Raw genomic sequence first — 23,618 nt, forward strand, 5'->3', positions numbered from 1 at the left:
ATTTATGGGGAGGGAAGCGAAGACAGAGAATAAAAGAATTCCACTAAATTCCTGGAAATTTTCCTTAACTGAAGTTTTTCCTGTATACCCTCACCTGTATAGAATGTCAGAATGAGTCATCTGTGCATAGAGCTGATCACTGTTCTCTCTTTGTCTACTTGCCCCTTCTTAGTGTTATTTTATTTTCCACTTCCCCCCTGTTGAGGGGCTTTTAAAAGCTTCTTTGTTACTATCATACAGCATTTTTCTGTGTACCACGGAAGGTTCATAATGTCACTGGATGCTGGTAACAAAAATAGTATAAACATAGTCAGAAAAATTCCAGACCTATATTTTATGGTTAAAAATGTTGTTCCAATATAGGCTTTTGTTCCAGCACTTCTTCCAGATGGGCTTCTGTTGGGTGCACTGGAACTGAAATATTTCCCGTAACTGTAGCAGAAATGACGTTAAGAAACAAAAAATCCAACAAAAGTATCTCTTTCAACAATGGCCTGCGGTATTCCTGGTATTCCTCATTCTGTGGTGCACAGCAGGTCCTCAGAAATGCATGTGCTGAGTATGTATGTGTTGTAATTCAGTAATGTGAAAACTAATGGGAAGCAGTTGGAAGAAGCCATCAGCGTCTCTCATTGTAACATTTAAATTAGAGATTCAAATATTGCTTTGTGTACCAGGCTTATTGGACTAGAAAATTCCATCTTAAAATTTGCTATTCTAATTTTGAGCAATCACTGGAAAATGTATTTAGAAATTAGGCTCCTTTAATGAGCATGGGCTTAGTTAAAAAAAGAAATTGTGATATGGTTCAGTGCATTATATTTTCAAGTACCTGCAATTTTATGAAACAGATTTTAACTTCTGTGGTCATTTCATATCAAAAAAAGATGAGGCTGAAACTGAAGCCTGGCATTGAGGCTTCATGTCAATAACTGGAAGCCTAAAATCCTATTGTAGCACAAGGTAATGACCAAGTGTTTTGAGCTTTCTAATAATAGTTTTATAATATTTAGAGGTCACTCAAAATTGTAACATAACTTTATTGATTTTTTTTTTCTTATTTCTTGCACATTTTAGCAAGATTTTAATGATTTTGGCTCAATCACGCTTTTATTTTGGCCTCTAGCTTTGGTGATGCTTGAACTTTTAAAAAAATCTGTGTCTGATTGAGTTTTGACTGTATTTAAACATGAGCAGTATGCTGATGTAATTACTGAGTTCATTAATAGACCCAGGAGTGTCTGGGAGCTGGGTGCTGTACATCAGTGTCTCAGACATCCTTGTTTTGTTGGAATTTCCTTGTATGATCTGGGCAGAGACTGACCAAAATATTCCTCTTTTATGTGGCAGTTCTTCCTGGCTGCCAGATTGTAGTGACAGTTGTGGTGGCATCACCTGTCTGGACAAAGACATCTCGGAATGACACCACCTGAGTTCTGATTGCTAATTACTTTATTAATAGATTGTTGAACAAACCTGGTTGTAGAGGGTAGCACTGTGTCTGTGTGAGGCTGCCTGTGACTTGCTGCTACCCGATTTTTTTATTTTCAGTTCTGATTTTATTCTCAGTTCCAAATCCCAGATCCTCATGTTTTTCATTTTGAAGCTGGATTCTGAGAATGGGCCAATGCTGCCATTTGTTCCCTTCTGTTCCATGTGAGATCCTAGTGAAAGTTTTCCATGCATCAAACTCACAGAATTACCCTCTCCAGCCCCTCCCCGTTCCTTCCCTCCTTTGAAGAGGAGCTCCTAAGAAACCTGCTGAGGTGTAGGTGAAACCAGGAGCAGGAAGAGCCAAACTAATTATTGCCAGTGGTGCTCCCAAGCCTGTTGAGCTTCTGGCTTAGCAGTGCTCCTGAAAATCAGAATCCTTGCAGGGACACGTCTGTTGCTGAGCTCTGGGCCATGGGCTTTCCCCGTAGCTGTTCCCCTCGAGGGCTCTCAGATAGGAGATAAAAAGGAGTTGGAGCTGCTTCTGATGGGGATACTTGGATGATCCTCACATTCCTGAGAGGATGGGAGCAGATTTAACTGGATTCTCTATTGTTCAGAGATTTGGTGCTGCCTCTCAAATCCTGGCTGCTCTTCTGCTTGGCAATCCTTGATTTCTCAAGTGACTGTAAGCCTCGTTTCTCCAGGGGTTTTGCTCTTGTTTGTGGGGGTAGGCAGGAATTTTGAAGAGGTTGAGAGTGCTTTAAGTAATCCTGACAACCATTCATCTGAGGCTTAAAACTCTGTGAAGATGTTGGAGGTCTTAATATGACTGTGGAAACGTGGTAGTTGTGTTGCATGTTCTTATGCCTTTTTATTAAATAAGGAGTCTTAAGTACAACTCATTTCAACACAGTTCATTAAACATAAAATTGCATAACATTTTTCTAGTAAACTCAATTTGAGATTTCTCAGTGAATTGTTAAAATACAGATTTTTTTTAAAAGGGAAAGACTTTCATGTCCAAGTAACTTCCAGATTTTGCTTTTAGAAGCTAATTGCATAGTATATGCAACACAATAAATTGAAAGGAATTTAAGATTAAATATTGATTTTAATACTAGAGTGAGAAGTGGTCTTGAGATGACAATAAAATGAGTAATAGGCTGATGTGGAGATGCTGCTAGACAGACAGATAGTTGATACAGTCATGTACCAAGTTGTCATTCAAACATCTGACAGAAGAAATGACAACCTGAAATTTCTGGGGTATATGGGAACAGAGCCCTGATGGAATTCCTCTCCCCACTCCTGCTGTGGATAGAGCTGCCAGTTAGGAACAGAGGGCTTTGGGAAGGAAGTCTCCTGACCTCTGAATGTCCCCCCAATGTCATGCAGAGCCAGGGGCCACGAGACAAAAGTGGGAAGTTTATACAGCAATATATAACTTTAGAGAACATTAAGTTGTCATTGCTGCTTTGATCAGTGATAGAATATACTTTGATAAAACTCAGATAAAGAGCTTCAGGCTGTAGCATCAAAACAATGCGTTGTGTTCCTTTTAGTTTGAAAAATGTATTTCTACAGTCTGTTTTTAAGAAGTGGAATGTGTTTGTGAGAGCTGATTAGACCTGGCACACAGATCTAAATAATGAAGCTCAAATAGAATTATTTGTTTTTTACATTTTGATTGTTTGAAAACCTGGGTTTGAAATTTATGGGGAGGACTTGTTGTGACACTGTTACATACCACAGGAAAATCTCAGTCTGGAAGTGGCTACAGTTATGTTGGAATTCAGTCATTATTCCATTTGAGGTGCTTGTTCTATGTGAATTTATTGTCTGCACAGCAAATGAGAGAAAGAAGTAGAGGGTCTTTGGTTGCTTTTGGTCAATCTTATTCCTGTGGAGTGAATCTAAGATGAAGAAAAACAGACTACCAGAAATTTCATTTTGCAGGGATGTAATTCTGTGTATTCTTGCTTGGAGTGTTTGAAGGTGTCAGTTACATAAATGTATCAAGAAATTCGTAAAGATTATAAAACCTAACATTTCTAGTTGTTTTAATTTTATGGATTATCAGAGTAGGCTATCAAGCTTAATAGATCATTACTCTGTTCATAGCTCTGGCAAATCCCCTCCCATCCCCAAAATTCTTGGTGGCATCTCTGATAATCTTGGTAAATGAGAGTGTGATGGCTCATTGCTTGTCTGGCTGCTTTGCTGTGCAACTGTCATCAGGACTGGTGAAAATTCATGTAATCACTGTTGTGTTTATTATGATAAGTGTGTTAAAGATATTGTGGGGGGCTTAGTTTGCTTTTGTGCTTTAGGAAAAGCCCAGTCTAACAAAAAAAGGAATCTTTAGGATCTTTCGCCTTTATTCTTACATAAGAAAAAATCTACATCAAAAGAAAATTCATACAGGTTATTCTAACTTCTTTAAGGTGTCATTCCCCTCCTTTTGAAACTTCTTCCCTCAACATGCTGAACCCTTTACCGAGAGCACAGCAAAGCCTCTTCTTTGGAATTTGACACCAGGGTTTTTCCGTGCTGGGGCTGGCAGCAGTCGGGCTCTGAGCAGCACCCCGGGGCTGCCAGGAGCAGATTCTCCCTTGTGCAATGCGTGCATCAGCCTGTCTCCATCGGCAGGGCAGCAGCATGATGCCACTTCTAGTAAGTCTTCTCCCTCTGACTGGTCTTACAGAAACCACTTGTTACTGAGGACATACCTGAGAAACTAACCTCAGCTCCAGTAATTGTATAGTGCCTAATCTTAGACCTGCTTCCTAAGTAAAGGAATTGAAGAAAAGTTGGTTTGTAACTCGTCTGTCATCACTGAATTCTTCTGCTGATTATCTGATTGTAAAGATAAGCCTTTACTGATTGCCTGGCTCAAACACATGTGAGATATATGAACCTCTCGCTTCTGCAACTTCAAAACAGATGCTCTTTAAAATACTTGTAAAAGCCTTTGGGTTAGAGCTGTTACCCAAAAGTAAAACTGAACTTCAAGGGAGTTTTAAGGGCGTCTCTCATAAACGTTTGCCAATAGCTGTTCACACGGGTGAAGACAGATGTGTATTGATAAGGCTGAGACCAAACCTCGGAGGTGGGGATGTATTTTGAGAAAGATGTTTCCCATACAGATGGTGTTGAGCTTTCTGTAGTATGAGAACTTCTTTAATATCAACAGTCTGTGCAGTGGTGTTTAGTCAGGCTTTCAGAGAACCTCAGCTTTGAACAGACACTAAACTGCAGGTGTTTTGTCTCTGAAATTTTTCATCAGTTTGTAAATGTGTGAAAAAGAAATGGTGGTAACTGCTTTGCAGTTTCCAGGTTTACCTCAGAAAGGCCTTAGTGATTTCAGTGTGCTGGACTGCCAAGGAGCTCTGCCTTTGTTTTGCTGCAGTGACTTATTTTGGGAGGGTCCTAAGACATGTTCAAGTAATCCATAGAAGCAAAACCAGCTTTTCAGGGGGATTGCTTGCGGCATTTACTGACATTATTTTAAAATAAATTTGTCTGTTAATTCTAACTAAACTAATTTGCTAGTAATTTTTCATATAGAGCCTCTTACTAATTTGAAATCTGCGAGATTTCTTTTTTTGTACTAAATTAACATCTGTGACAGGAAAAAATAACTCTTGGAGCTTATTTTTTATAGTTTCTAGGGTTGGGTGTTAAAAGTTAACTTGCCTCCCTCTTAAACTCTAAAGTCTTTATAAATAAAGTTATCTATGAATGTACTTTTTTTTCTCTTTGGTTTCCTTGTTTTTTTTCCCTTTCTTTCCCTAAGCTTTCCCTAAGCTCTCCCTAACGTATGTACAGTGATTAGCAGTATTAACAGGTAGTTGATTTTACTTGTGCATTAAGCAAATGCAATTTACTAGTAGGGATTGAGTGCTCAGAGAAGCTTGGAGAACAAAGTCATTCAGTCTTTGAAAGGGAACAAATGCTAACTGTTAATGCTGTGCAATAGAAGAATTTTATAATATATTGATTTCCATTTTGACTGTATTGACCAAGTATAATTTAGTTTTCTGCATACCACTGTGAGGGAGTTAAATTACTACTTGTTATTGACGTCCTTGTTTTTATTCAGCTGCTCTATTAAATGAATTGAGGCAAAATAAAATGCATCATTTACTGACACTAAATCTAAATGGAAAAAGCCTGTAAAGAGAATGTGTAGAACTCGAGGTATGATGTGAGATTAACCTTCCCATGGTTCATGTCACACACACAGAGTTTGATACCTGTATTTCAGTTAACTTAATGTTATTGCAGTGGTATTTAAAATAAAGACATGTGTTTACCTTAGCATTGTCCAAATCTGCATTAAATTGTCATTCTAGATGGAAGGCTTTGATGCCAAGCAAGTGCAAGTGTACTCTAGTTGGTAGTTATTTCACATTTGAGAGCTTTAGGAACTAAGAATATTTATTTGTGTTGGTAAAGGAATGTAATTCAGAATTACTTGAGTGGAGGGTTTGGAGTGTAATTGCAAGCCTTACTTGTCTACTTTGTGCTGATTTGAAACACTAAACAGCAGAAACTATCACTGATTAAGACAAAGTTGCTCTCAGCATTTATAAAATCAAGACATTGCTAGTGATGCTTGAAGTCAGATGTCTTCTTTTTTACTGATAATCTTAGTTTAAAACTGTTAGTAGTTGGTCCATAGCATTTTTCATGTAGTAATCATGTCACTATAGCAGCTCCTGCCTCCCCTTCTGGGCTGATGAATTCTCCCGGCTGCTGAGTTCAGCAGAGACAGCTGGGACAGTGAGGAGGAGCAAGATAATCTCCTGGTGCTGCTGCTAGAAAAGGATATCTGGATCTATAGTTTCCATGGCTATTATAGTGGGAAGGTTTCCTGTAAGGTTTAGCCAGTCCCTCCCCAGTAATTACTGTTGCAATTTGTAGTAACTGCCAGTGGCCTGGAAGAACTCTTATTTTCATAGGAGTTAAGACAGTCCCATCCAGTAGCATTCTTTAAAAAAAACAAATATAGTGACTCCACTGCTGTAAACGTGGCTCCAAGCTAAAGATCTCCCTTTGATTCTTTTCTTTATCCCACACAAATTTATAGCTGCATCTTTTTGTTATGAAGGCCAAATTTGACCCTCAGGGAAGGGTGTTCTGTGATGTCTCCCAGTAGTACAATGAGTGAGCCATAAATTGCCTTGCTACAACAGTGCTTTCCACTGAGAGATGAAAATTGAACCTGGACCTATTGCTTTTGTTATGCATTTAGTGGAGAGGAAGGAAAAAAACCCTAACTAACCTCAAGAAGAAGAAAGATGTGTCTGTTGTGAGTTGGCTGGAAACAGTTGATAGCAACAGTCACAACAGATTGGTCTTTGTGTGGATTATTTAGACACCAGTGCTGTAATGAGTTAGAAGCCATAATCTGTGTTTGTCAGAGAGACCACTCTGTTGTGTTGATCTCAAGTTGTTCCTCGGATGAAGAAAGGAAAAAGCTGTCCTAGAATTTACAGCCAGGACTAGACTTGTCTCTGTGGCTTCCTGAGCTGTCCTTAATCTCTCCTTAGGATGCTCCTTTTGTTTGCCTTGGTTTCAGTTCTGGTTTGTTGTATTTAAGGAGCCATCTTCAGCTGTCTGGCATCATGAGTTCAAATCATCAGCTCTGTATTTTATGCACAAAGTTTTTCTGGAAGGCTTTTTCTCCCCCTTTCCATGTATTGATATTAGTACACATTGAATCATGGACGATGTGCAGCAATAAAGATAGTCAGACATAAACAAAACAAGAGAAACATAACAGGTCTCATGCTTTATTCATGTCACTTTTGTTTATGTTTTTACCACCCAGAAAAAGGAAAACAGCTGCTCCTCAATGGAAAGATAACAGCAGAAAAACTCCATAAATAAGAGAGTTTTTCTGTAGAGTGCTAGCAGAATTTTTCATGCAATATATTTGATAAAGTACTATTTTGACTCTTTATACTTAATTTTGGCTTCTGTAGTCAAAATCTGAGGTATCATTTAATAAAACCATAGAATAATATTAATACATTAATTTCACATCTCTTGTTTGTGTAACAACAGTACCTTGCTGTGGGGCAATGAAATAGGCAGAGCACACCAGAGCAGAATGAAAGGATAGGTTGTCTTCTGAAAAAACAAACCAACCAAACAAACAAAAAACCCCAAACCAAGAAAACAGCAAACCTGATAGTTTCATGGCCTTGAGTTACCTTTGTGCATAAACAATTTTTTCCTCTCTCTGTTCCTCTTGCCCTTCCTCCCACCTTTTCCACTTTTCTCGTGTATGATAATTTCTGGTATTTTTATCATCTGGTTTATCCTAACTGTTCTCATTGAAACCATCAAATTGTAGACAAAAATGTAATTCCAGACCTGCAGTGAGAGGAAATATGGGCTAATAACCACTGTGGATCTGTGCTCTGTGTGTGTGCTGAGAGAAGCACAGTGCTGGGCCCATGGCATTCAGACAGCTGCCAGTTCTGTTAACTGAAGTTTAATTGTGGTGTAAGATGGGGAACCACTGACCTTTAGAAGAATTTGACTTAATGAGACCCTCATACCTGATGTCTATTTTCAGCCATTTTTAGCTGACCTAAAATTACTGTTTAGCAAGGTTGGACTTTATGGAGCCACTTTTCTCACCTTTGCTTGTGAATGATGGCACAAAATAAATAAAGATTGGTTCTAAGTTTGCATGTGACATTTAGCAAGGTTGAGGGGAAAAAAAAGATTCTATTTTGGAATGTTCAGCAGAAGTATGTATTTTTCACTTGGTTTTGGGCTTTGTCTGCTTCTTAAGTGTTTTGGAGAAGAGTCAATGTAGTTTAGGGCTGAAGTAGGTGAAACCAAGAATTGGGAACAGCTTTGAGGGGTGTTACGTGACTATGTTCATTCACAAAGACTGTCCTGCCCCAGAAAAATCTTTTCCCCTGTTCTTTGCAGGCAGAATATTTGTGTGAAATGCAGCCATAAGCATTGCTTTGAAATTAATAGATTGAAGTTTGATCAGCTGGGATAGAGGCTTTCTTCTTCCATAGAATTTTTATGGGTTTGAACTCTTTGAGCACCTTATTTAAAAGTGAGTTATTCATAAAACAGTTGCTGCAGTATCACAAGATGTCTTTCAGTACCTCCTTTTCTTTTTCTTCCTTTAAAAAACTAAGCAAATATTAGCCTCTATGGGAGAGATATGAGGAAAATCATCTTCAGGTCTGTTAAACTTTACAGACCACTTTTCAAGCTCTCTCACCAACAATACAGAGAAAGAGCTGCATGCAGCAGTGTCAAAATGTAAATGGGATTCAATTTGCCTGCCCCTTTCATTGTCCTTAAATCTAATGATACCAATTTCAGTTATGGTTAAACTTCCTTGTTTGAAAATGGCACAGGTCTACCTTAAGTGTCAATTTGTGCTAGAAAATTTAATTTTTATAGGCTATGGAATGTGAGCTGCGTGGTAGGACAGTAAATGTAATGTAATATATAATAGGCTATTTAATTTATTTTAACCATCTTAAAGTCTATTTAAGTCCTCCTGAGACATCCCAGAGCAGATCTAAAGGAGATCTTCTCCATCAAGCTCTCAGCAATTTAGACTTACACTTCATGTCTGTTGCAGTTTTCAATTGATAATAGTATCCACTTCAAATTCATGGCATGGATAGACTTGGATTTTTTTTTTCTAGTGGGACAGGTAGTAAGTTCTGTTAAGTATGGAAGACTTCAAACATTTTTCCTCACTGGTGCGTGGTTTTACAGGTCTAATAAGGAAATACATCTTGTGCTCAGGTTTGTGAAAGTTGATGAAAACATTATTTCAGGAGTGAAGTAGAATGAAATTGCCCTACTGCCCTTTGGGAGGGAGCAAGTGTAACCAGTCCCTCTCCTCCTTCACTGTTTCAAGCAGAGCCCTGACTTGTAGGACCTTCTTATCATGATTTTCTGTTCTTTTTTAATTACGATTTTCTGTTCTTTTTATTATGATTTTCTGTTCTTTTTCTTTCAATTTCTACCCCTTAAGTCTAGAAGTTCTTGCTTTTCCTCCTGTGTGACAATTTGGTTCTCTACCACATTACTACTACTTTACATACTTGGGTTGGCAGAAACCTGAAACCTAATATTTTTTACCCAGGTACAAAATGGGAATCTAAACAAGTTAGACCCTTGAGGAGCACCACCACTAGTAATGTTTTCTCCATCCCAGTAATTTACCATGAGGTGTGATCCTCATGTGTTACCATTAACTAAGAAATTGCATCAAAGAAAGAGAAACCATTATGACATGATTTACATTTGAGAAGATCTGGGCTGCATTTCTATTCTGCTTTCTGTTTATGTTGCAGTCACTGGTTACTCTTGGGTGCTCTTTCCCCTCAGAACAGTTGTTATGAGATGCTGAGGAGCACTGAGCTCACATTAACAGGTTCTACATTTCTTCTCCAGCCCTAGGCTGCTGTCGCAGAAAATGTCCTATTCATTGAGAACCCTTGTGCCCAAATCTGCAATTTTGATATATAACCCTTTTTTTCTTTTCAGTATTCTGGGATGGAAATTTTTTTTTAAGCAGCCTCATTTCATTTTAGTAATGGATGTGGTAATTTGCAGTGCTTTGTCCTTGTTCCCATGAGGTATTCTGTCTCTGTCCTCATACACATCATAATTCTTACAGGAAAAAATGATGCAAAAAGCTAATTTAATATTTGGTTTGTCCTCCTAATTTCTACTCCTTGTCAACATCAGTTCTTCATTTCTTGCTCCTAATTTCTTGTTGAGAAACCATTTGTTTGTCTGTGAGTTCCCATTTTCCTGGCCTCCTGGCAGTTTGCATTTAACCTCTGCAGCCTGACCTCTGAAGTGCCAGCTCTCTTTGCTGATCAGTCCCTTTTTCCATTCCTTGTAGGTTCTCTACTTTCCCTTAATATCCTGCTTTGAGGTGCACTCTCATGCAGGTAGGTCTGTAGCCCTTTCCTGTCCCCCTTTTTAACTTTACTGGGATATAAGGACTCAGATTTAAAGTAAACCTTTCCCTCCCATACACTCAAATCCAACTGTGTATGTGTTTCATATATCTTTGGATGAAATTTTGGTTTATGGCCCATCAGGGAGAGGTGGGATTACTCTTGAAATGTAAAGAAAAACTTGGTTATTTTTGGGTCATGCAGCTGGTGAGGTCTGTACCCCCAGAAAAGATTAAGGAAGTTTGAATTGCCTTTGGCAATTACTCTATGTTGTATAGGCTGCTTATTTCCAGATGGTTTTTTTTTTTGTTTCCTTCACGTAAAACCATGGGAATTAATTTGAAAAACTGGCATTTAAACCATCTGAATCAGAAATAGATTTTTTTTTCTTGATGTTAGTTATGTTTATATAAACACAGTCCATTTTGTTAGAAGGTCAATAATTTTGGACATTCCCTGAAATCCTTTCCTGGTTTCACTTTTTTAAAGAAAAATATTAAAGGTATGTTGATGTTTCTTTATTCATTGTGTTGGGGGCCAGATCTATTTGGCACCTTTTGTTGAAAACCCTGAAACACAAGAGGACAGTTCACTTTTCCATTTTTCCAAGTAGTTGGGAGAGCTCATACAACAGATGCAAGGGCTGCTTTTTAGAGCCGAGTGATCCCTTCTGACTCTGCATATTCTCAAGGGAGAAAAGGATAAAATGAATTCCCCAGTTTTGGAGCATGGCCTGTGTGGGCCCTGTGTGAGTCTCTGTGGGTCTGTGGAGGCTGGAGGAGGGCGCTGGGTGCGGAGCCTGCGCTGAATTTCCGTGCTGTCAGGGGGTGTTGGGTTCCCAGTCTGTCAGCCCCTCCTGTGTGCACATTGGGACCAGATGGGATTGCCCAGCTCCATGTGCTGGCAGCACTCCCTGCAGATGGACACGGATGAAACGCCTGAGTCCACGAAGCAGCACGGGAACGTCACGTTTGGGCTCTGTCTGTCTGCACAAATCTGTGTCCTCCTGAGCTGGGGGGTGGCAGAGCTACCGAGGAGTTGGGGTTTTTTCTGGCTTCTGGTATCAGAATGGGGCTCAGTGCTCTGCTGTGTTGATTTTGATAGTGTGAACCCTAGAGCTAATATAAATTTTAAATTACACTTTTATGAATTTCATTTAAATGTAATTGGAACTCCTCAGTGTGGTCTAATGGTGATGTATAATGCTTGTCTCTTTCTTACCCTTGGGGGTGCTGGGGGAATCTCTGAAAGTCCCTTTGTCAGCTCTTTTTGTTTGGGAATAGCCATTTTCTTTTCTGGATCTGCTGTAAATTTCCAAAGTTCACCTCTGGTATATCCTAGTGCTTGATGAGCTGACAGCAAGAGAGAGATTTGCAAGTCTTTCACTGTGTTTGTTAGCCAAGGCTTCCTGCAGTATTTATGCACAAGACTTTAAAAGCAATGATAATAGTATTTAGTAACTAAAAGCTTGAAAAGCTTATTAATGGACTGTTTATATTTGTGTTATTCCTCTTAATTGTTTCCCTTCACTTTAATGAGATGAAAACCAATTTAGTATCATTAGTAAGTGTCTGAGCATGTTCTTCAAACTGAGCTTTGAGCACTATGGTGGGGAGTCTGGGGGTTATATCTTTAAAATGAGGGTTATATCCTTAATAGGATGGCAGTTTGTTGTTTGGCTTAGTCTTAAACTTCACTGTGGGTCAGTGGGTGTTTGTGCAACATGTGGCACTAGATGTTGAAAGTGGATGTTTACATCTGGTATGCATTGGGAGATTAAGGTAGAGAGGATGAAGTTTTGGGTATGTGTTTTTTGGATGAAGGATAAAGTGAGAATACTTTTATTTCCTCTTAGATTTGAAACATATCATTCTAGCAATGCCTTTGAAACTCTGCCAGCTTTGCCAACCGTAACATTTATGGGATTTTGGACCTAAACTGAACTAGAGAACTGTTTTTAGTGGCAGAGAAAAAGGTTAGTGCATGAAAATAGCTGGGCCTATTATTGACTGCATGTGGTCAGTGGTTTGGCTGAATGTAGGTGGCTCTTTTCCTGTCACTGTTTTCAAGCATATGGCTTTGTGATGAATATAAAACTCTTTCGAAATGAGATCTGCTGCAGTTCTTTTTGCACAGTAGTCCTGTGCTATTTAGTAGTGATTATTTTGCTTTTGTCATTTATTTTCAATCCTGTAGTAAAAAAAAAAAAATCTTTTCAAGTAAAGCTTATTCCTGTTGACATCAAAGCTAAGAGGTTTGAAGAATGTGATCATCTGTGTATAGCAGCTGCTTCTGTCAGTAATATTTCTAAAAGGATGCATAAACTGTGTTCTTGAGTCTTTATTGTAGTTGATGCTGGGATTGTTTGCAGTGGGCAGAAACTCCCTCTAAATGTGCACGTGCATTGTGTTTAATGATTACTTGTGTGAAAATCTCTAATACTGAATTACAACTTCCCTTTCTTTGCTTTTCATGTTTCCAGTCTTGAAAGTAACATTTATAGCAGTTTCTCCCAAGGTGAACTTCTTTTTCCCATTGTGTAGAAGACAGCTTGGGTTAACCCAGTGTTTTGTTTCCTTCTTTGTGTGTAGTATACAAGGTGCAACCTCAGAGCTCAGGGAACAGTGAAATTTGCAGCTCCTGCTGCAGAGAGCTTAAGGGCACAACAGGTTCTGTTTAACTTTAACTTAAACAGTGTTACCCTATTTATATCTTTGTAAAAGATCTGGGTGATAGAGCTGTAAATTGTACAGATTGTGGATTGTGTAGATTGTCTGGTGTTTTCAGTGTAGAAGATTCTAGTGAATCTTGTTTTAGCAGCTCTCAGATGCAAGAGCTGGTTTCATTCAGCTGAGAGCAAAGTACATTTGGGCCTGCAAGATGCTGGGAAGTGCAGCAAGTTTCAGGGGTACAGAGCACTCCATGAGTTGGTTCCATTGCTGTGAAGTACTTTTAAAACAAAGCAAAACTGTTCTGTAGGTTTGGGGGAAATGTTATGGTTTCCTCCTGTATGAGGGAAATAATATATAGAATTATCCAGTTTTTAGAGTAACTGTAAAAGAATAACTACATAAACAATGAGGCAACTTGCAGGGCTGCTTAACATATTTTGAATGTATTTGTCAGTCAATCCTGCATCCTGTTTCACAGGCCAGACACAAGGAAAAACACTTTTACACAAGTGAGGCTGCTTGTGTGATCATGGCTTACACATTTTTAAGAATTTAGTTTGTTACTTATCTGAAAAAGTTATACAGTAGTATTTGAAACACAAAATCAACTTTTAAATTATTGAAATAAAAAAAACAACAAATAAAACTTCTAGATGCTGCAATTATTGCAATGGTAGTTTAGAACTTAGTGAAATATCTTCCTACAATCATAACAATATCACTCACAGTTTATTAACAAATTTCTTTTCTAATTTAAACTAGCCCTTCTGAACTGTATCATGAAGACAGAGCTGTTTTTCCCAAGCGTGCTGGGTGAATGACTGTCACTAAGCAAGAAGTGCTATGCATGTGTTTGTAACTCTTCTTGTGAGAGAATCTTAAGTAATCCCTCATTGCATCCTCAATAATTAAAAACAAAAATCATTTTAATTTTCCTGAGTCTGGGGTTGTGCAAAACACTCTCAATATCAGCAGGCTTTGTAATGTGTTTTTGTTTGCATTTTGGTTTGTTGGTTTTTTTTTTTTCCTTGTTCTGATTTAGCACTAGAAAAATGCTTGATATTTTGACAGTGGTAATTGTCCCAGTTCAGGAATGCTGTGTGAAAGATCTCATACTTGAAATACTGATAAAGGTTCCTAACTGGTACTGATAATCTCCATCACCTTCATATTCCATATCTTTTTTGATACATGAAGATGATGGATGATGCCTCAGGTTTTAGCTTTTATATTTTTCACATTCTGTGCTGCTTTAGTGTGTGGGTCTGAGCTCCACAATAGGGGATGGTGAGCTCTGCACAGAGCAGGGAGACAAAACAATTCCTGCTCCAGCTGGGCACCAAGGACAAATGATCCAAATCTCAGGCCCAAGAGCACAAACAACGTGGGCTGGAGAGAGAAAAACAAGCAGGATGGGACTGCAAGGGCTGAAGCTTTAATTGGAAAATTAACTCCAATGTGCTAATGCACTAAAACTCATAAAAATGTGAGACCTCGTGAGTGGTCGTGCACTTTGTGACCATTTTGGTTCATCTTGGGTGCAGCCCTGGCTGGGCTCTTGTGCTGCCCAAGGTGGATCCATGGAGGAGATCCTTTTAATAAATCCCTACTTTATTTTTTAACTCCATCTAGCCTCTCTTCTAGGTCAGCCTTCACAAGGCATCAATCAGTTCTCAATGTGGATTGATAGAACAGTATCTACAAAAAAGTACCCACAGAAAACTGCTGATGAACTTTGATTTTAATTTAATAAGGAGTTTTTGTGGTGATTTTTGTGAAAGTAGTTGTAATCCCCCTTGCCTGCAGTTACAATTCCCCTTGCCTGTCGTGCAGAGGTTGGAGACCTGCGGGAGCTGCAGACTCTGGACATCTCCACCAACCGCCTGATGACGTTACCCGAGAGGCTGCACATGTGCCTTTCCCTGCAGTACCTGACTGCAGACAGGAACCACCTGTGGTCTGTGCCCCGCCACCTGTGCCAGCTGCCCAGCCTCAACGAGCTCTCCATGGCTGGCAACCGCCTGGCATTCCTGCCCCTCGGTGAGTCCCCTCCTGGGGGTGGGAGACGCCCCCAGAAATTAAAAACAAAACAAGTGAGTTTCTTTGGTGGTCCCCGCAGACTCTGTTTATGGAGCTGTCACAGGGATCATATTGTTGGAAAATATGTTAATAAAAAAAATGCAGGTTAAGGTTTCGTGGGTTTTTTTAAAGCTATCAAATTTGCTTTATTTTTAGCTAACTGAGGGAAAAAAAGTTTAAATTATGTGCTTAAATATAGTACTGTGTAATCTGAGTTCCACCACTTTGGGTAATGATCTGTTTCTGTTTGCTGGATATGATGATTTAACTAAGATTCCTCAACTAGGGTTTAAAACTTGTTGTGGAGTCCCAGTAACTCCATATAAATTACTTTTCAGCATTAGGAGTGTCAGTACCACATAATCCAGTGCAGCTTTACTTTGTGCTGTGTACAGGCATCCATCAAAATTTCCACAGTAGTAGCCCAGGGAGGAATTGATGTGCCTTTTGCTCAGCCCTTTTGAAAGTTTGGAAGAGTGGAAGCAGGTCAGGAGTGGGAGGTGCAGTCAGTGTGTGGGGTTTGGGGGCAGTCACTGTGTGTTCCCTTTGGGGAAAGCAAATCCTCTTCTCTGAACTTGTCACTCTTCAGCCCTGCCACGGGGTAATCTCAGCTGAGATACAGACACACATGCAGAGCTGCCCTGCCATCTGAATAACCATTAATACTTTTTCTAGAATAGAGAGTTTGGTGTTAATTAGGTGCAGATTAAGTTATGATAATCACATTGGAAAGAAGCTGGAAATTGAGATGGCTAAAAATGAGATCATAATTTCTAAATTAATTACGTTGTATAGGTTTAACTTAATCTTTTCAGTACTAGCAGTTCAGTTTTTAAAGAACTTACTGATCTTTCTGAATTTTTTATCACCTTAGCTCTTATTACTGGAAAGTAAGTGCAAATAATGTCTCCAGACAAAGTGTTGCAGTTATGTCCCAGCATATGTCATTATATAAATGAGAAAACCAGTTCCAGGATGCATCATCCAGATTCCACAGTACTAAAACAAGCAAATTGCCTTCCCTTATTTTGGCAAATATTTTTAACTCCCATGAGAGAGGAAGTTAAACAATTTTAATTTTGCAAAAATTCAGTAAGATGAGATGTGAAATTTGAAAGGATAAAAGTTTTTGCTACTTTTGCACTGGTAGCTTACCTGTGAGCGAGCCCTGACCTGGATGAGCCATAGATCTGCCAAAGTTTTAAGTTCAAAAGGAGGAAATAAATCTCTAATATAATGACACACCTTCTTTTTTCTTTATTTTTAGACTCAAATTCAAAACATTCAAAAGGAACTTTTAAAATAACGGGAAACATCAAAGACTGTCAATTGACCTTGTTCAGTAGTTCTTAATAGTGACTCACTGGAGAACATTTGGAGATAATTTGCTATCTGTGGATATGAAACTGAATCATAAATCCTAGAGTTCAGAGGAAAAGCAGCACAGTATAAATGTAAATGTTTAATCCTTCCTCTGAAGAATCAGAAGGCTTCAGAGTGGTCAAGATGTGATGAAATAAAGTAGAAGAGAGAGTGCATTGAAAAGCAAAAAGATTAAATCTATCTTCTGTTGCTTGGGAAAATATTTGTATTGGAGTATTGCTGAAGTTAAGGCATAATTGTAGCATTACTTCTGCTTGCTGCACATGTTGGCTGGTGGGGCTTTTGTGTGTATTCTTACATCCAGCTTCACTTTACCAGTTAATGACTGATAAGGATGCTAAATAATGGTGAAAAATACTGCAGAAATACTTTCAAGTGATAGTCAAGCAAATATTGTCAAAACAATTTTTTTGCAGTTAGGGAGCTGTGTTGAAAAGCAGAGAATTTATTCGTCTCCTGACAGAATGGTTGAGTTTTGTTTGTTTTTTTTAGATGTGTCCATGTTAAAATAAATGCAGTTGAAACAAATTGCTTAATGCTTTTTAAAGCATTATTTACTGCATTTGTTTCACGTGGTGGGTGACATCTACTCTGTCAACCAGGAATCCATTCTGCCTTATCCAAGTTTGTCCCTCGTAGCTGCCAGCAGAGCCTCTTGTTGAGTGTAGTGGAAATCTGCATTTTCCTGTTCCTGGATTGATGGGTGCAAGGTTTATTCCAGCAGCAGCACAGCCCTGCTGGACAGGGATCTGGAGGTTCCTTACTCTGTACATTCTTTTAAGTTTGCAGGCACATGTGTCTTGGGAAAAACAGTGTAACACTGTTAATCAGTTTTAAAATACAGCAAAAATACCTGATCCCACTCCCTGACTTTCAGAACAGGACCATAAACAAGCAGATGGGTAAACAACAGTGAATTAGTAATTTGTTTTGCAGAATATACCTAAATCTTGAATATGCCAGTGTTTTGTAAAAATAATTTTTCAGCTGTGAGTACTTCAGTTTATACTGAAAGAAATGAGACACCATGGATCTCAGCCTTTGGGTCTTCCTAATAAACTAATTTTTAAGAACCACTCCAGCAATTCTATGTATAAGTTGAACTGGAAGCTGCATCCTGAACAGTTGTGTTATTGTCATGGTAACTTCATGCTCCCTTACTAAATGGTCTTAGAAATCTGCTGATCATTGTATATCAATCTACTTACAACATAAATTATCTTTTGACAGAAAATTAACTTTAAATTTTTAGCATTACTGAGTGCTCAAGTGCCTGAAAACAAATTCCACTGCAAGCAGAAATGTGAATCTGATGACACTGCAAAAATAAAAATCATTTGTGTAATAAAATACAAATATAATTAAAATACGCCATAAATTCTCAAGTGTACTGGCAGTACAGGAGATGTTATGACAGCAAATATTCAGTATTATATCACTTTATTTGAGGGTTTATGTGCACTTTTTCTTCAGAAAATGAGTCTAGTAATTATCAGTGCACAGTAAACAAAGGTCTTATTCTACCTCAGTATATGCTGCTTTGTGTCCATGCCCTCACAGTATGGTTAAAAGAGCATCAGTGCAGCCACACAAGAGCTTTTGTTCCATCTTCAGCCATGTGGAATGCATATGCCAGGGCCCTGAGGTTAAAAAAAAAAAAGGAAAAAAAAAAGAGGGAGAAAAAGAAAAAAAATAGAATTGGGGTTTGTTCAGGACTCATGGCATTTGGTCATTTCTGGGAGAGAGGTCTTTGATCTGGGAGGCTGGAAGGAGGAAAGTGGAAATGTTTTAGACACAGCACAGTGCTTGCAAAAGCCACATGAAAACCTTCTTTGTAGCTTTAGCCTTTTCAGAGATGGGCAGCTTCCTTATTGCACCGAGTTCTTCAGAAGCAACTTTTAACAATATTTGTTGGCCGATATAAGACATAAAAATTAATGTGGATGGGATACAAAGAGCCTTTCAAAGTGATGATTTATTAAAATTTAAACTTTATGGATAATGTTTGAAACTGGGAAAAAAATCTTTTGGAGTCTAGAAGATGCTTGGTTATTTAATGCAAAGAAACTCTATCAAAGGAACATTTATAGTTACAGGCTATTTGGCTTTGGGAATTGAATTTTTCCTACTGAGATATTTTGTCTAACATCCAAAAATTTGCTTTAATTACCTAGGAAATGCAGTCAACTCAGAACTTAGAATCTAAACATAGCATAAGATAAAGACAGAGGGAAGAGATGAGATGCAGCCTCACTCCCCCCTCTCAGTGCATATGAAAAGAACAGCTTTAGGGCTTTTTTTGACTTGCCTGATTTTCAGCCCATTTGCATACATCTGTGTAGAAACCAGCAAGATGAGCCTCTTTTAAAAATTTTCTGCCATTCTCCAAATTAATAAGTTAAACAGTAGCACATTCAAGCTACCCCAGCAACCCATAGTTTCCTGCTGGTTTTAGTCTTACTGGCTTCTGCAACACAAGGGAACATTCTCTGAATATTACATGTCCCCATCCACCTGCTACCTGCTTTAAATTGTGTTGGCTGATTCCTCACCAGCCTTACAATATTTTATGGTGTTATATTGCCTCTGTGTTGCAGTATTTTTATTCATTGTAGGATAACAATGGGGTTTTGTTTCATCTAAAAATATCCCAGAACTTCACTAAACTATTTTCAGCCCTGCAGTAGTGAACCCAAATAAATCATCTCGTTGAGGTGATGCTCAGCAGCATCTCCAGCAGTGCCCATCAGTCAGCAGAGGGATTTGTGCTCCCATCCTGAGGGAGGACACTTGATGGATGCAGCAGATACTTCTGGGAGCTGGAATGTCTCTGGGACAGGGTCAAAGCAGCATGTGATGGTTGAATGTGTCCCTTGATGTCCAGTGACTCTGCTTTGAACAAAGCCCAGATTATGGTCCCTGAAACCCCCACAGACTGTTGCAAAGCAAGGGTCTGTGTTAAGAAGTGGAAAAAAACCCAAAACTCATTTTTTCTCTGTTAACACTTTTATTTTAGAAAAGGAGTCTCTTCATTTTCTGTTGGTATCATCACTTGTCCTTTATATCAAAGATTTGATATTGTGCCACTCCTCAGTGTGAACTTTTAAGGGTTTCTGGTGCTCACAGCTGCCATTCAAGTGGGTGACAGCTGAAGAGATTCAGTGTATTATCAGATGGACACACATCTGGGGAGGGATCACTCAAAATATCTGCACTAAACTGGTATTAAGAGCTCTTGTGTATAATAAAACTATTCAGTAATAAAGAAGGGTTTGTATTACCTATTGTTGTAGTAGGGAATGAGAAGAGATCAGTATTCCAAATAGAATTTCTGAATAGAAATATTATGGGAATTGTTTTAATTTTTATTTTGTTCTTGGTCATGATTACAAAGGGGACAGAAGCTGTGCCCATTTCTCCAGTTACCCTTTTATTCCTGCCAGCCAAGGTAACTGATAAAGATGGAAGTCAGAATTAGTCAATATTAGTATTGTCTTGCTGTGGCTGATGCAGCCAAATGCTTGTTTATCTTCATCTCTCCAAGGTCCTCATGAAAGTTTAACAAGTTGGGAGGCACACAGATTATTTGTGTTTTTCATGATGCAGTTTGTCTGGGTCACAGCTCTCCCATCTCGGGCAGAGGCTTTCAGACTTTGTTCTCCTGGTTTGTGCTTTGCACTAAACATAGAAACCTTTTCCTACCCCAGTGTCTCAAAGGGCATGGGGGTGACAGATGAGTTGGGCTGCCCACCTGATCCTGCACATCAGATTTCTTACTAGTCCAGAACTCTTTCAGACTTTTCTGTTTAGTTCAGTTTGATATCTTTTGAAATGTCTCTCATTTGGTTTTCACTTCTTTTAATAGCAGACAGTTTTACCACTTACTAGACCTTGCTAATAAGCAAAATTCTCATTTCTGAGAATTCTTCCAAGAAACCTAATTTTTCCCATTTAATTTTAATTTTTTAAGCAAAATAAAATAGATCCATACTGATATGCTTCTATCCAGACATATCTTAATAGATTTCTAGTCCACGAATGCATTACTTAATCATGCTGTACTTGCTTCTTTTGACTACCAGCCATGAATATTTTAAGAGCAGTAATGCAATCAGCATACCTGCAGAAGTATTGATCATTTATTGCAGCCACAACTTTTGATGTCTAACATTCTGCAGTTTAATGCTTTGTCTTTTCTGGGGCTCTGGAATTCACTGCATCTCACAGACTCGTTTCTGAATGACTGCACTTGTATTTGGTTAAGGCTAATGAATCCCAGCAAGGATCTCTTCTTGGAGAAGAGAGGGAGGGGGACAGAGCACATTCTTGTGTCTGTCTTGCCCACTTTCCCAAAGATAGAGAAGCTGTGATTTCACTGACATGAGGCCAGTTAATGAAAGCAGGTTTGACCTTATGAACTTGAAGTATGCACGGAGGATTTGAAATCAATTGTCCCTTTGCTTCTTCAAACTGACTTCAGAGTTTGTCAATGTTAAAATTTAATTATTTATAATGGGATTTTCAGGGCTTCTGAAAGGGGGCTTTGTTTTGTTTTAGTAATTTGAAATGCTTGCTTCTAAACAGCTTTTCAGCTCATCCATAATAAAACCATTGGCTGAAATTTTGCAACTGAGAAGTACTAATTTATGTTTGCTTACATTGAGTCTGATTAGCTTATTTATAATTAAAGAGAATTGTTTTGCTTATAATTGTCACTATGTCATCCTTTCTCCCCTTGACTTTCCTTGTTTTCTAAACCCAGATTTAGGTCGTTCTCGAGAGCTCCAATATGTTTATGTGGACAACAACATTCACCTGAAAGGCCTCCCATCTTATCTGTACAATAAAGTCATTGGTTGCAGTGGGTAGGTATGAATTAATTCACATGTCTTGTGTACCTGTCCTTGTAAAACTTCTCCTGTATGATACAGCTAGTTATTTTTTGTGTGTCTGTGATTGATTCAGAGTTGATGTTACTTGGAGGCGATTACTGCAGCTCCCTGCTCTGTTTTATTTTTGTAATAAATCTTCTGTGTTAATTGCTGACTTTTGACTATTTTAGTATTAAGGCATAACAGTGAAGTTACTCTGAAAGAATTTGTAATAATAATGTAAGGTCTAGAGCTGGCTTTAAAAGTTGGCCAAAAGTGTAGACTTCACAGAGTTTCCAGAACTAAAGAAAGAACAAAATAATTTTCATATATTGCAGCATCTCTTTGTTTCTAAGTGCTCGCATTTCTGTAAGTTGTTGGTCATATCTTGAAAATTTATGTACAGCTCCTTCACTCATTTTACATCCCAGTATCAGCTCCTTGTAGGTCTTGGTACCTTCTAACTAAAGTGACTTTTTTTAGGAGTTATGGATTGACAGGTTTATTTTTACATGTGGATTTTAAAAATATCCTGGGCTGTCTCATGTTTGTGGTTAGAATGCAAGAAAAAAGTGGTCTGTGTAGGACACTGGCTTAATTCTTTCTGCCCTGACACTGGCATAAATTAGGATCAGCACCCCTGATGAATGGAGCCTTACTGGTGTAAAACTGATCAGAAGAGGATTGTCCCCATTACCATCTAATTATAAATTTCTGGTATGCTCACTCTCAGCAGATCTCGCATTAAATATAAATTCCCTCTCTACAGCCTGCACTCTGCTGCAATATGGGAGATGCTGAGTCTTGGCATTTTAAGGTTTTTCTAATATTCCCATGTCAGCTGCTTGGTGATATTTAAATACTTGCAGTTGGATTACAGTTCTGCTGAACTGTGTGACTCGCAAGCTTTTACTAATTTTGTTTTTCAGGAAGGATAAATTCTAGCCTTTTTTCTTTCAGAACTGATTGTAAATTGTTAGACAGACATTAAATTGACCTTAAATTTAACAGAATTGTATCGACTGTGACCAAAAATAGTAATGATAATGCTGGAGATGGTCCAACTGTCCTGCCTGTTTCAGTTGGTTTTATACAACAACCATGTATTTTTTTTCTTTTTTTTTTTTAAGTTTTCATTTTATACTCAGTGAAAAGAATTTTATCTTTGCACTGACCTTTGTGAAGATCCTACCAGTTCTTTTTGCTGTTCTTACATGTACAGTGCTGGTGAGACCACCTGCTACTGTCTCTGATATTATAAATCTAGTACAGAATTATAGAATCTAGTCTTTAAAATCTGGTTTAGAAGAGACTAAAGGAATTGCAAGTGTTGCAATGAAATTGATTCTAGCAATGCCTCTGTGTAATAATTTTCTTCCTTAATAATGAATAGTAAAAAGAGATAATTACTAGTAAGAAAAATGTTTCTATTTGTGCACCAGACAGATTCTTGTCTTTGTTGTGAAACTGTCTTGAAACATTACAGATTATTTTTAAGAAAAAATTTCAGTATTATAAGAGCACATATATATTGTTAAGAAACGAAAGGTCTTATTTGATAATGTGCTGAGAGTCTTTAAAATTGTGTAATAATGGTCATGTGAAGAATTTCTGTGTTCTTTCCAAGAAAGCATTAGTAACCAGGCTAAGGTTTTCATGGGTCAGGCAAGAGTTGAAGATCCAGGCTTTAGTGCTCTGTCTGGCCCTCCACTGGAGAATAAAATCTGACAAGCTGCTGTTACTGACATAAAGCTTGATTTCTGAAAATAGAATATAAATTGCCTTGTGTAAGTATTGAATCTCTGTCTGGGCATCCTGCAGTCAGACTGACTGAAAAAAGTCCTTTATATGAGAGGTGATGATCTCAGCACTCAAAATAAATTTTGATCTTATTTTTTGCAGATTGGATTTCATAGTCCCCAGTTAGGGATTTGTCAGTCTTGTTGAAGGCAGCCAATAGGTGGTCTCAGCTTTTTTTTCCCCTCACTTATTTATCCACCAGGCTTCTTCTGCAGCTCCTATTTTTCCCCAGCTGTTTAGACCATCCTCTATTCCAATTTTTTAACCTCCATGGATTTTGTGTGTGGCATTAATAGCCTCACCCATTACATGAAGCAGACCAAATGTCCCAGCTCTGAACTGCAGAGGCTGTAGTGAGTTCAGGGTTTGTTCCTTAGTGAGGTTGGTAAGGGGTTATTCAGCTTGAAAAT

The 23,618-nt window shown here is 38.3% G+C and overlaps 1 protein-coding gene across 6 annotated transcripts in view; it reads left to right on the top strand.

Moving 5' to 3' along the window:
- LRRC28 (leucine rich repeat containing 28) overlaps positions 1-23,618 on the top strand; it is a 50,184-nt gene that overhangs the window by 16,743 nt on the left and 9,823 nt on the right. For 4 of the 6 annotated variants that reach the window (XM_039723104.1, XM_039723108.1, XM_039723106.1 and 1 more), the window contains 2 exons: positions 14,909-15,115; positions 21,300-21,402. In XM_039723104.1, the coding sequence (XP_039579038.1) occupies positions 14,909-15,115; positions 21,300-21,402 (310 nt within the window). Of the gene's footprint in view, positions 1-10,345; positions 10,395-12,258; positions 12,379-14,908; positions 15,116-21,299; positions 21,403-23,618 lie in introns of those variants that run through there. The other 2 variants (XM_039723109.1, XM_039723110.1) reach the window with 2 other exon arrangements.

This window comes from Passer montanus, unplaced genomic scaffold (genome assembly GCF_014805655.1).
Source record: "Passer montanus isolate IOZ18808 unplaced genomic scaffold, ASM1480565v1 scaffold5, whole genome shotgun sequence".
In the NCBI taxonomy this organism is placed as follows: domain Eukaryota; kingdom Metazoa; phylum Chordata; class Aves; order Passeriformes; family Passeridae; genus Passer; species Passer montanus.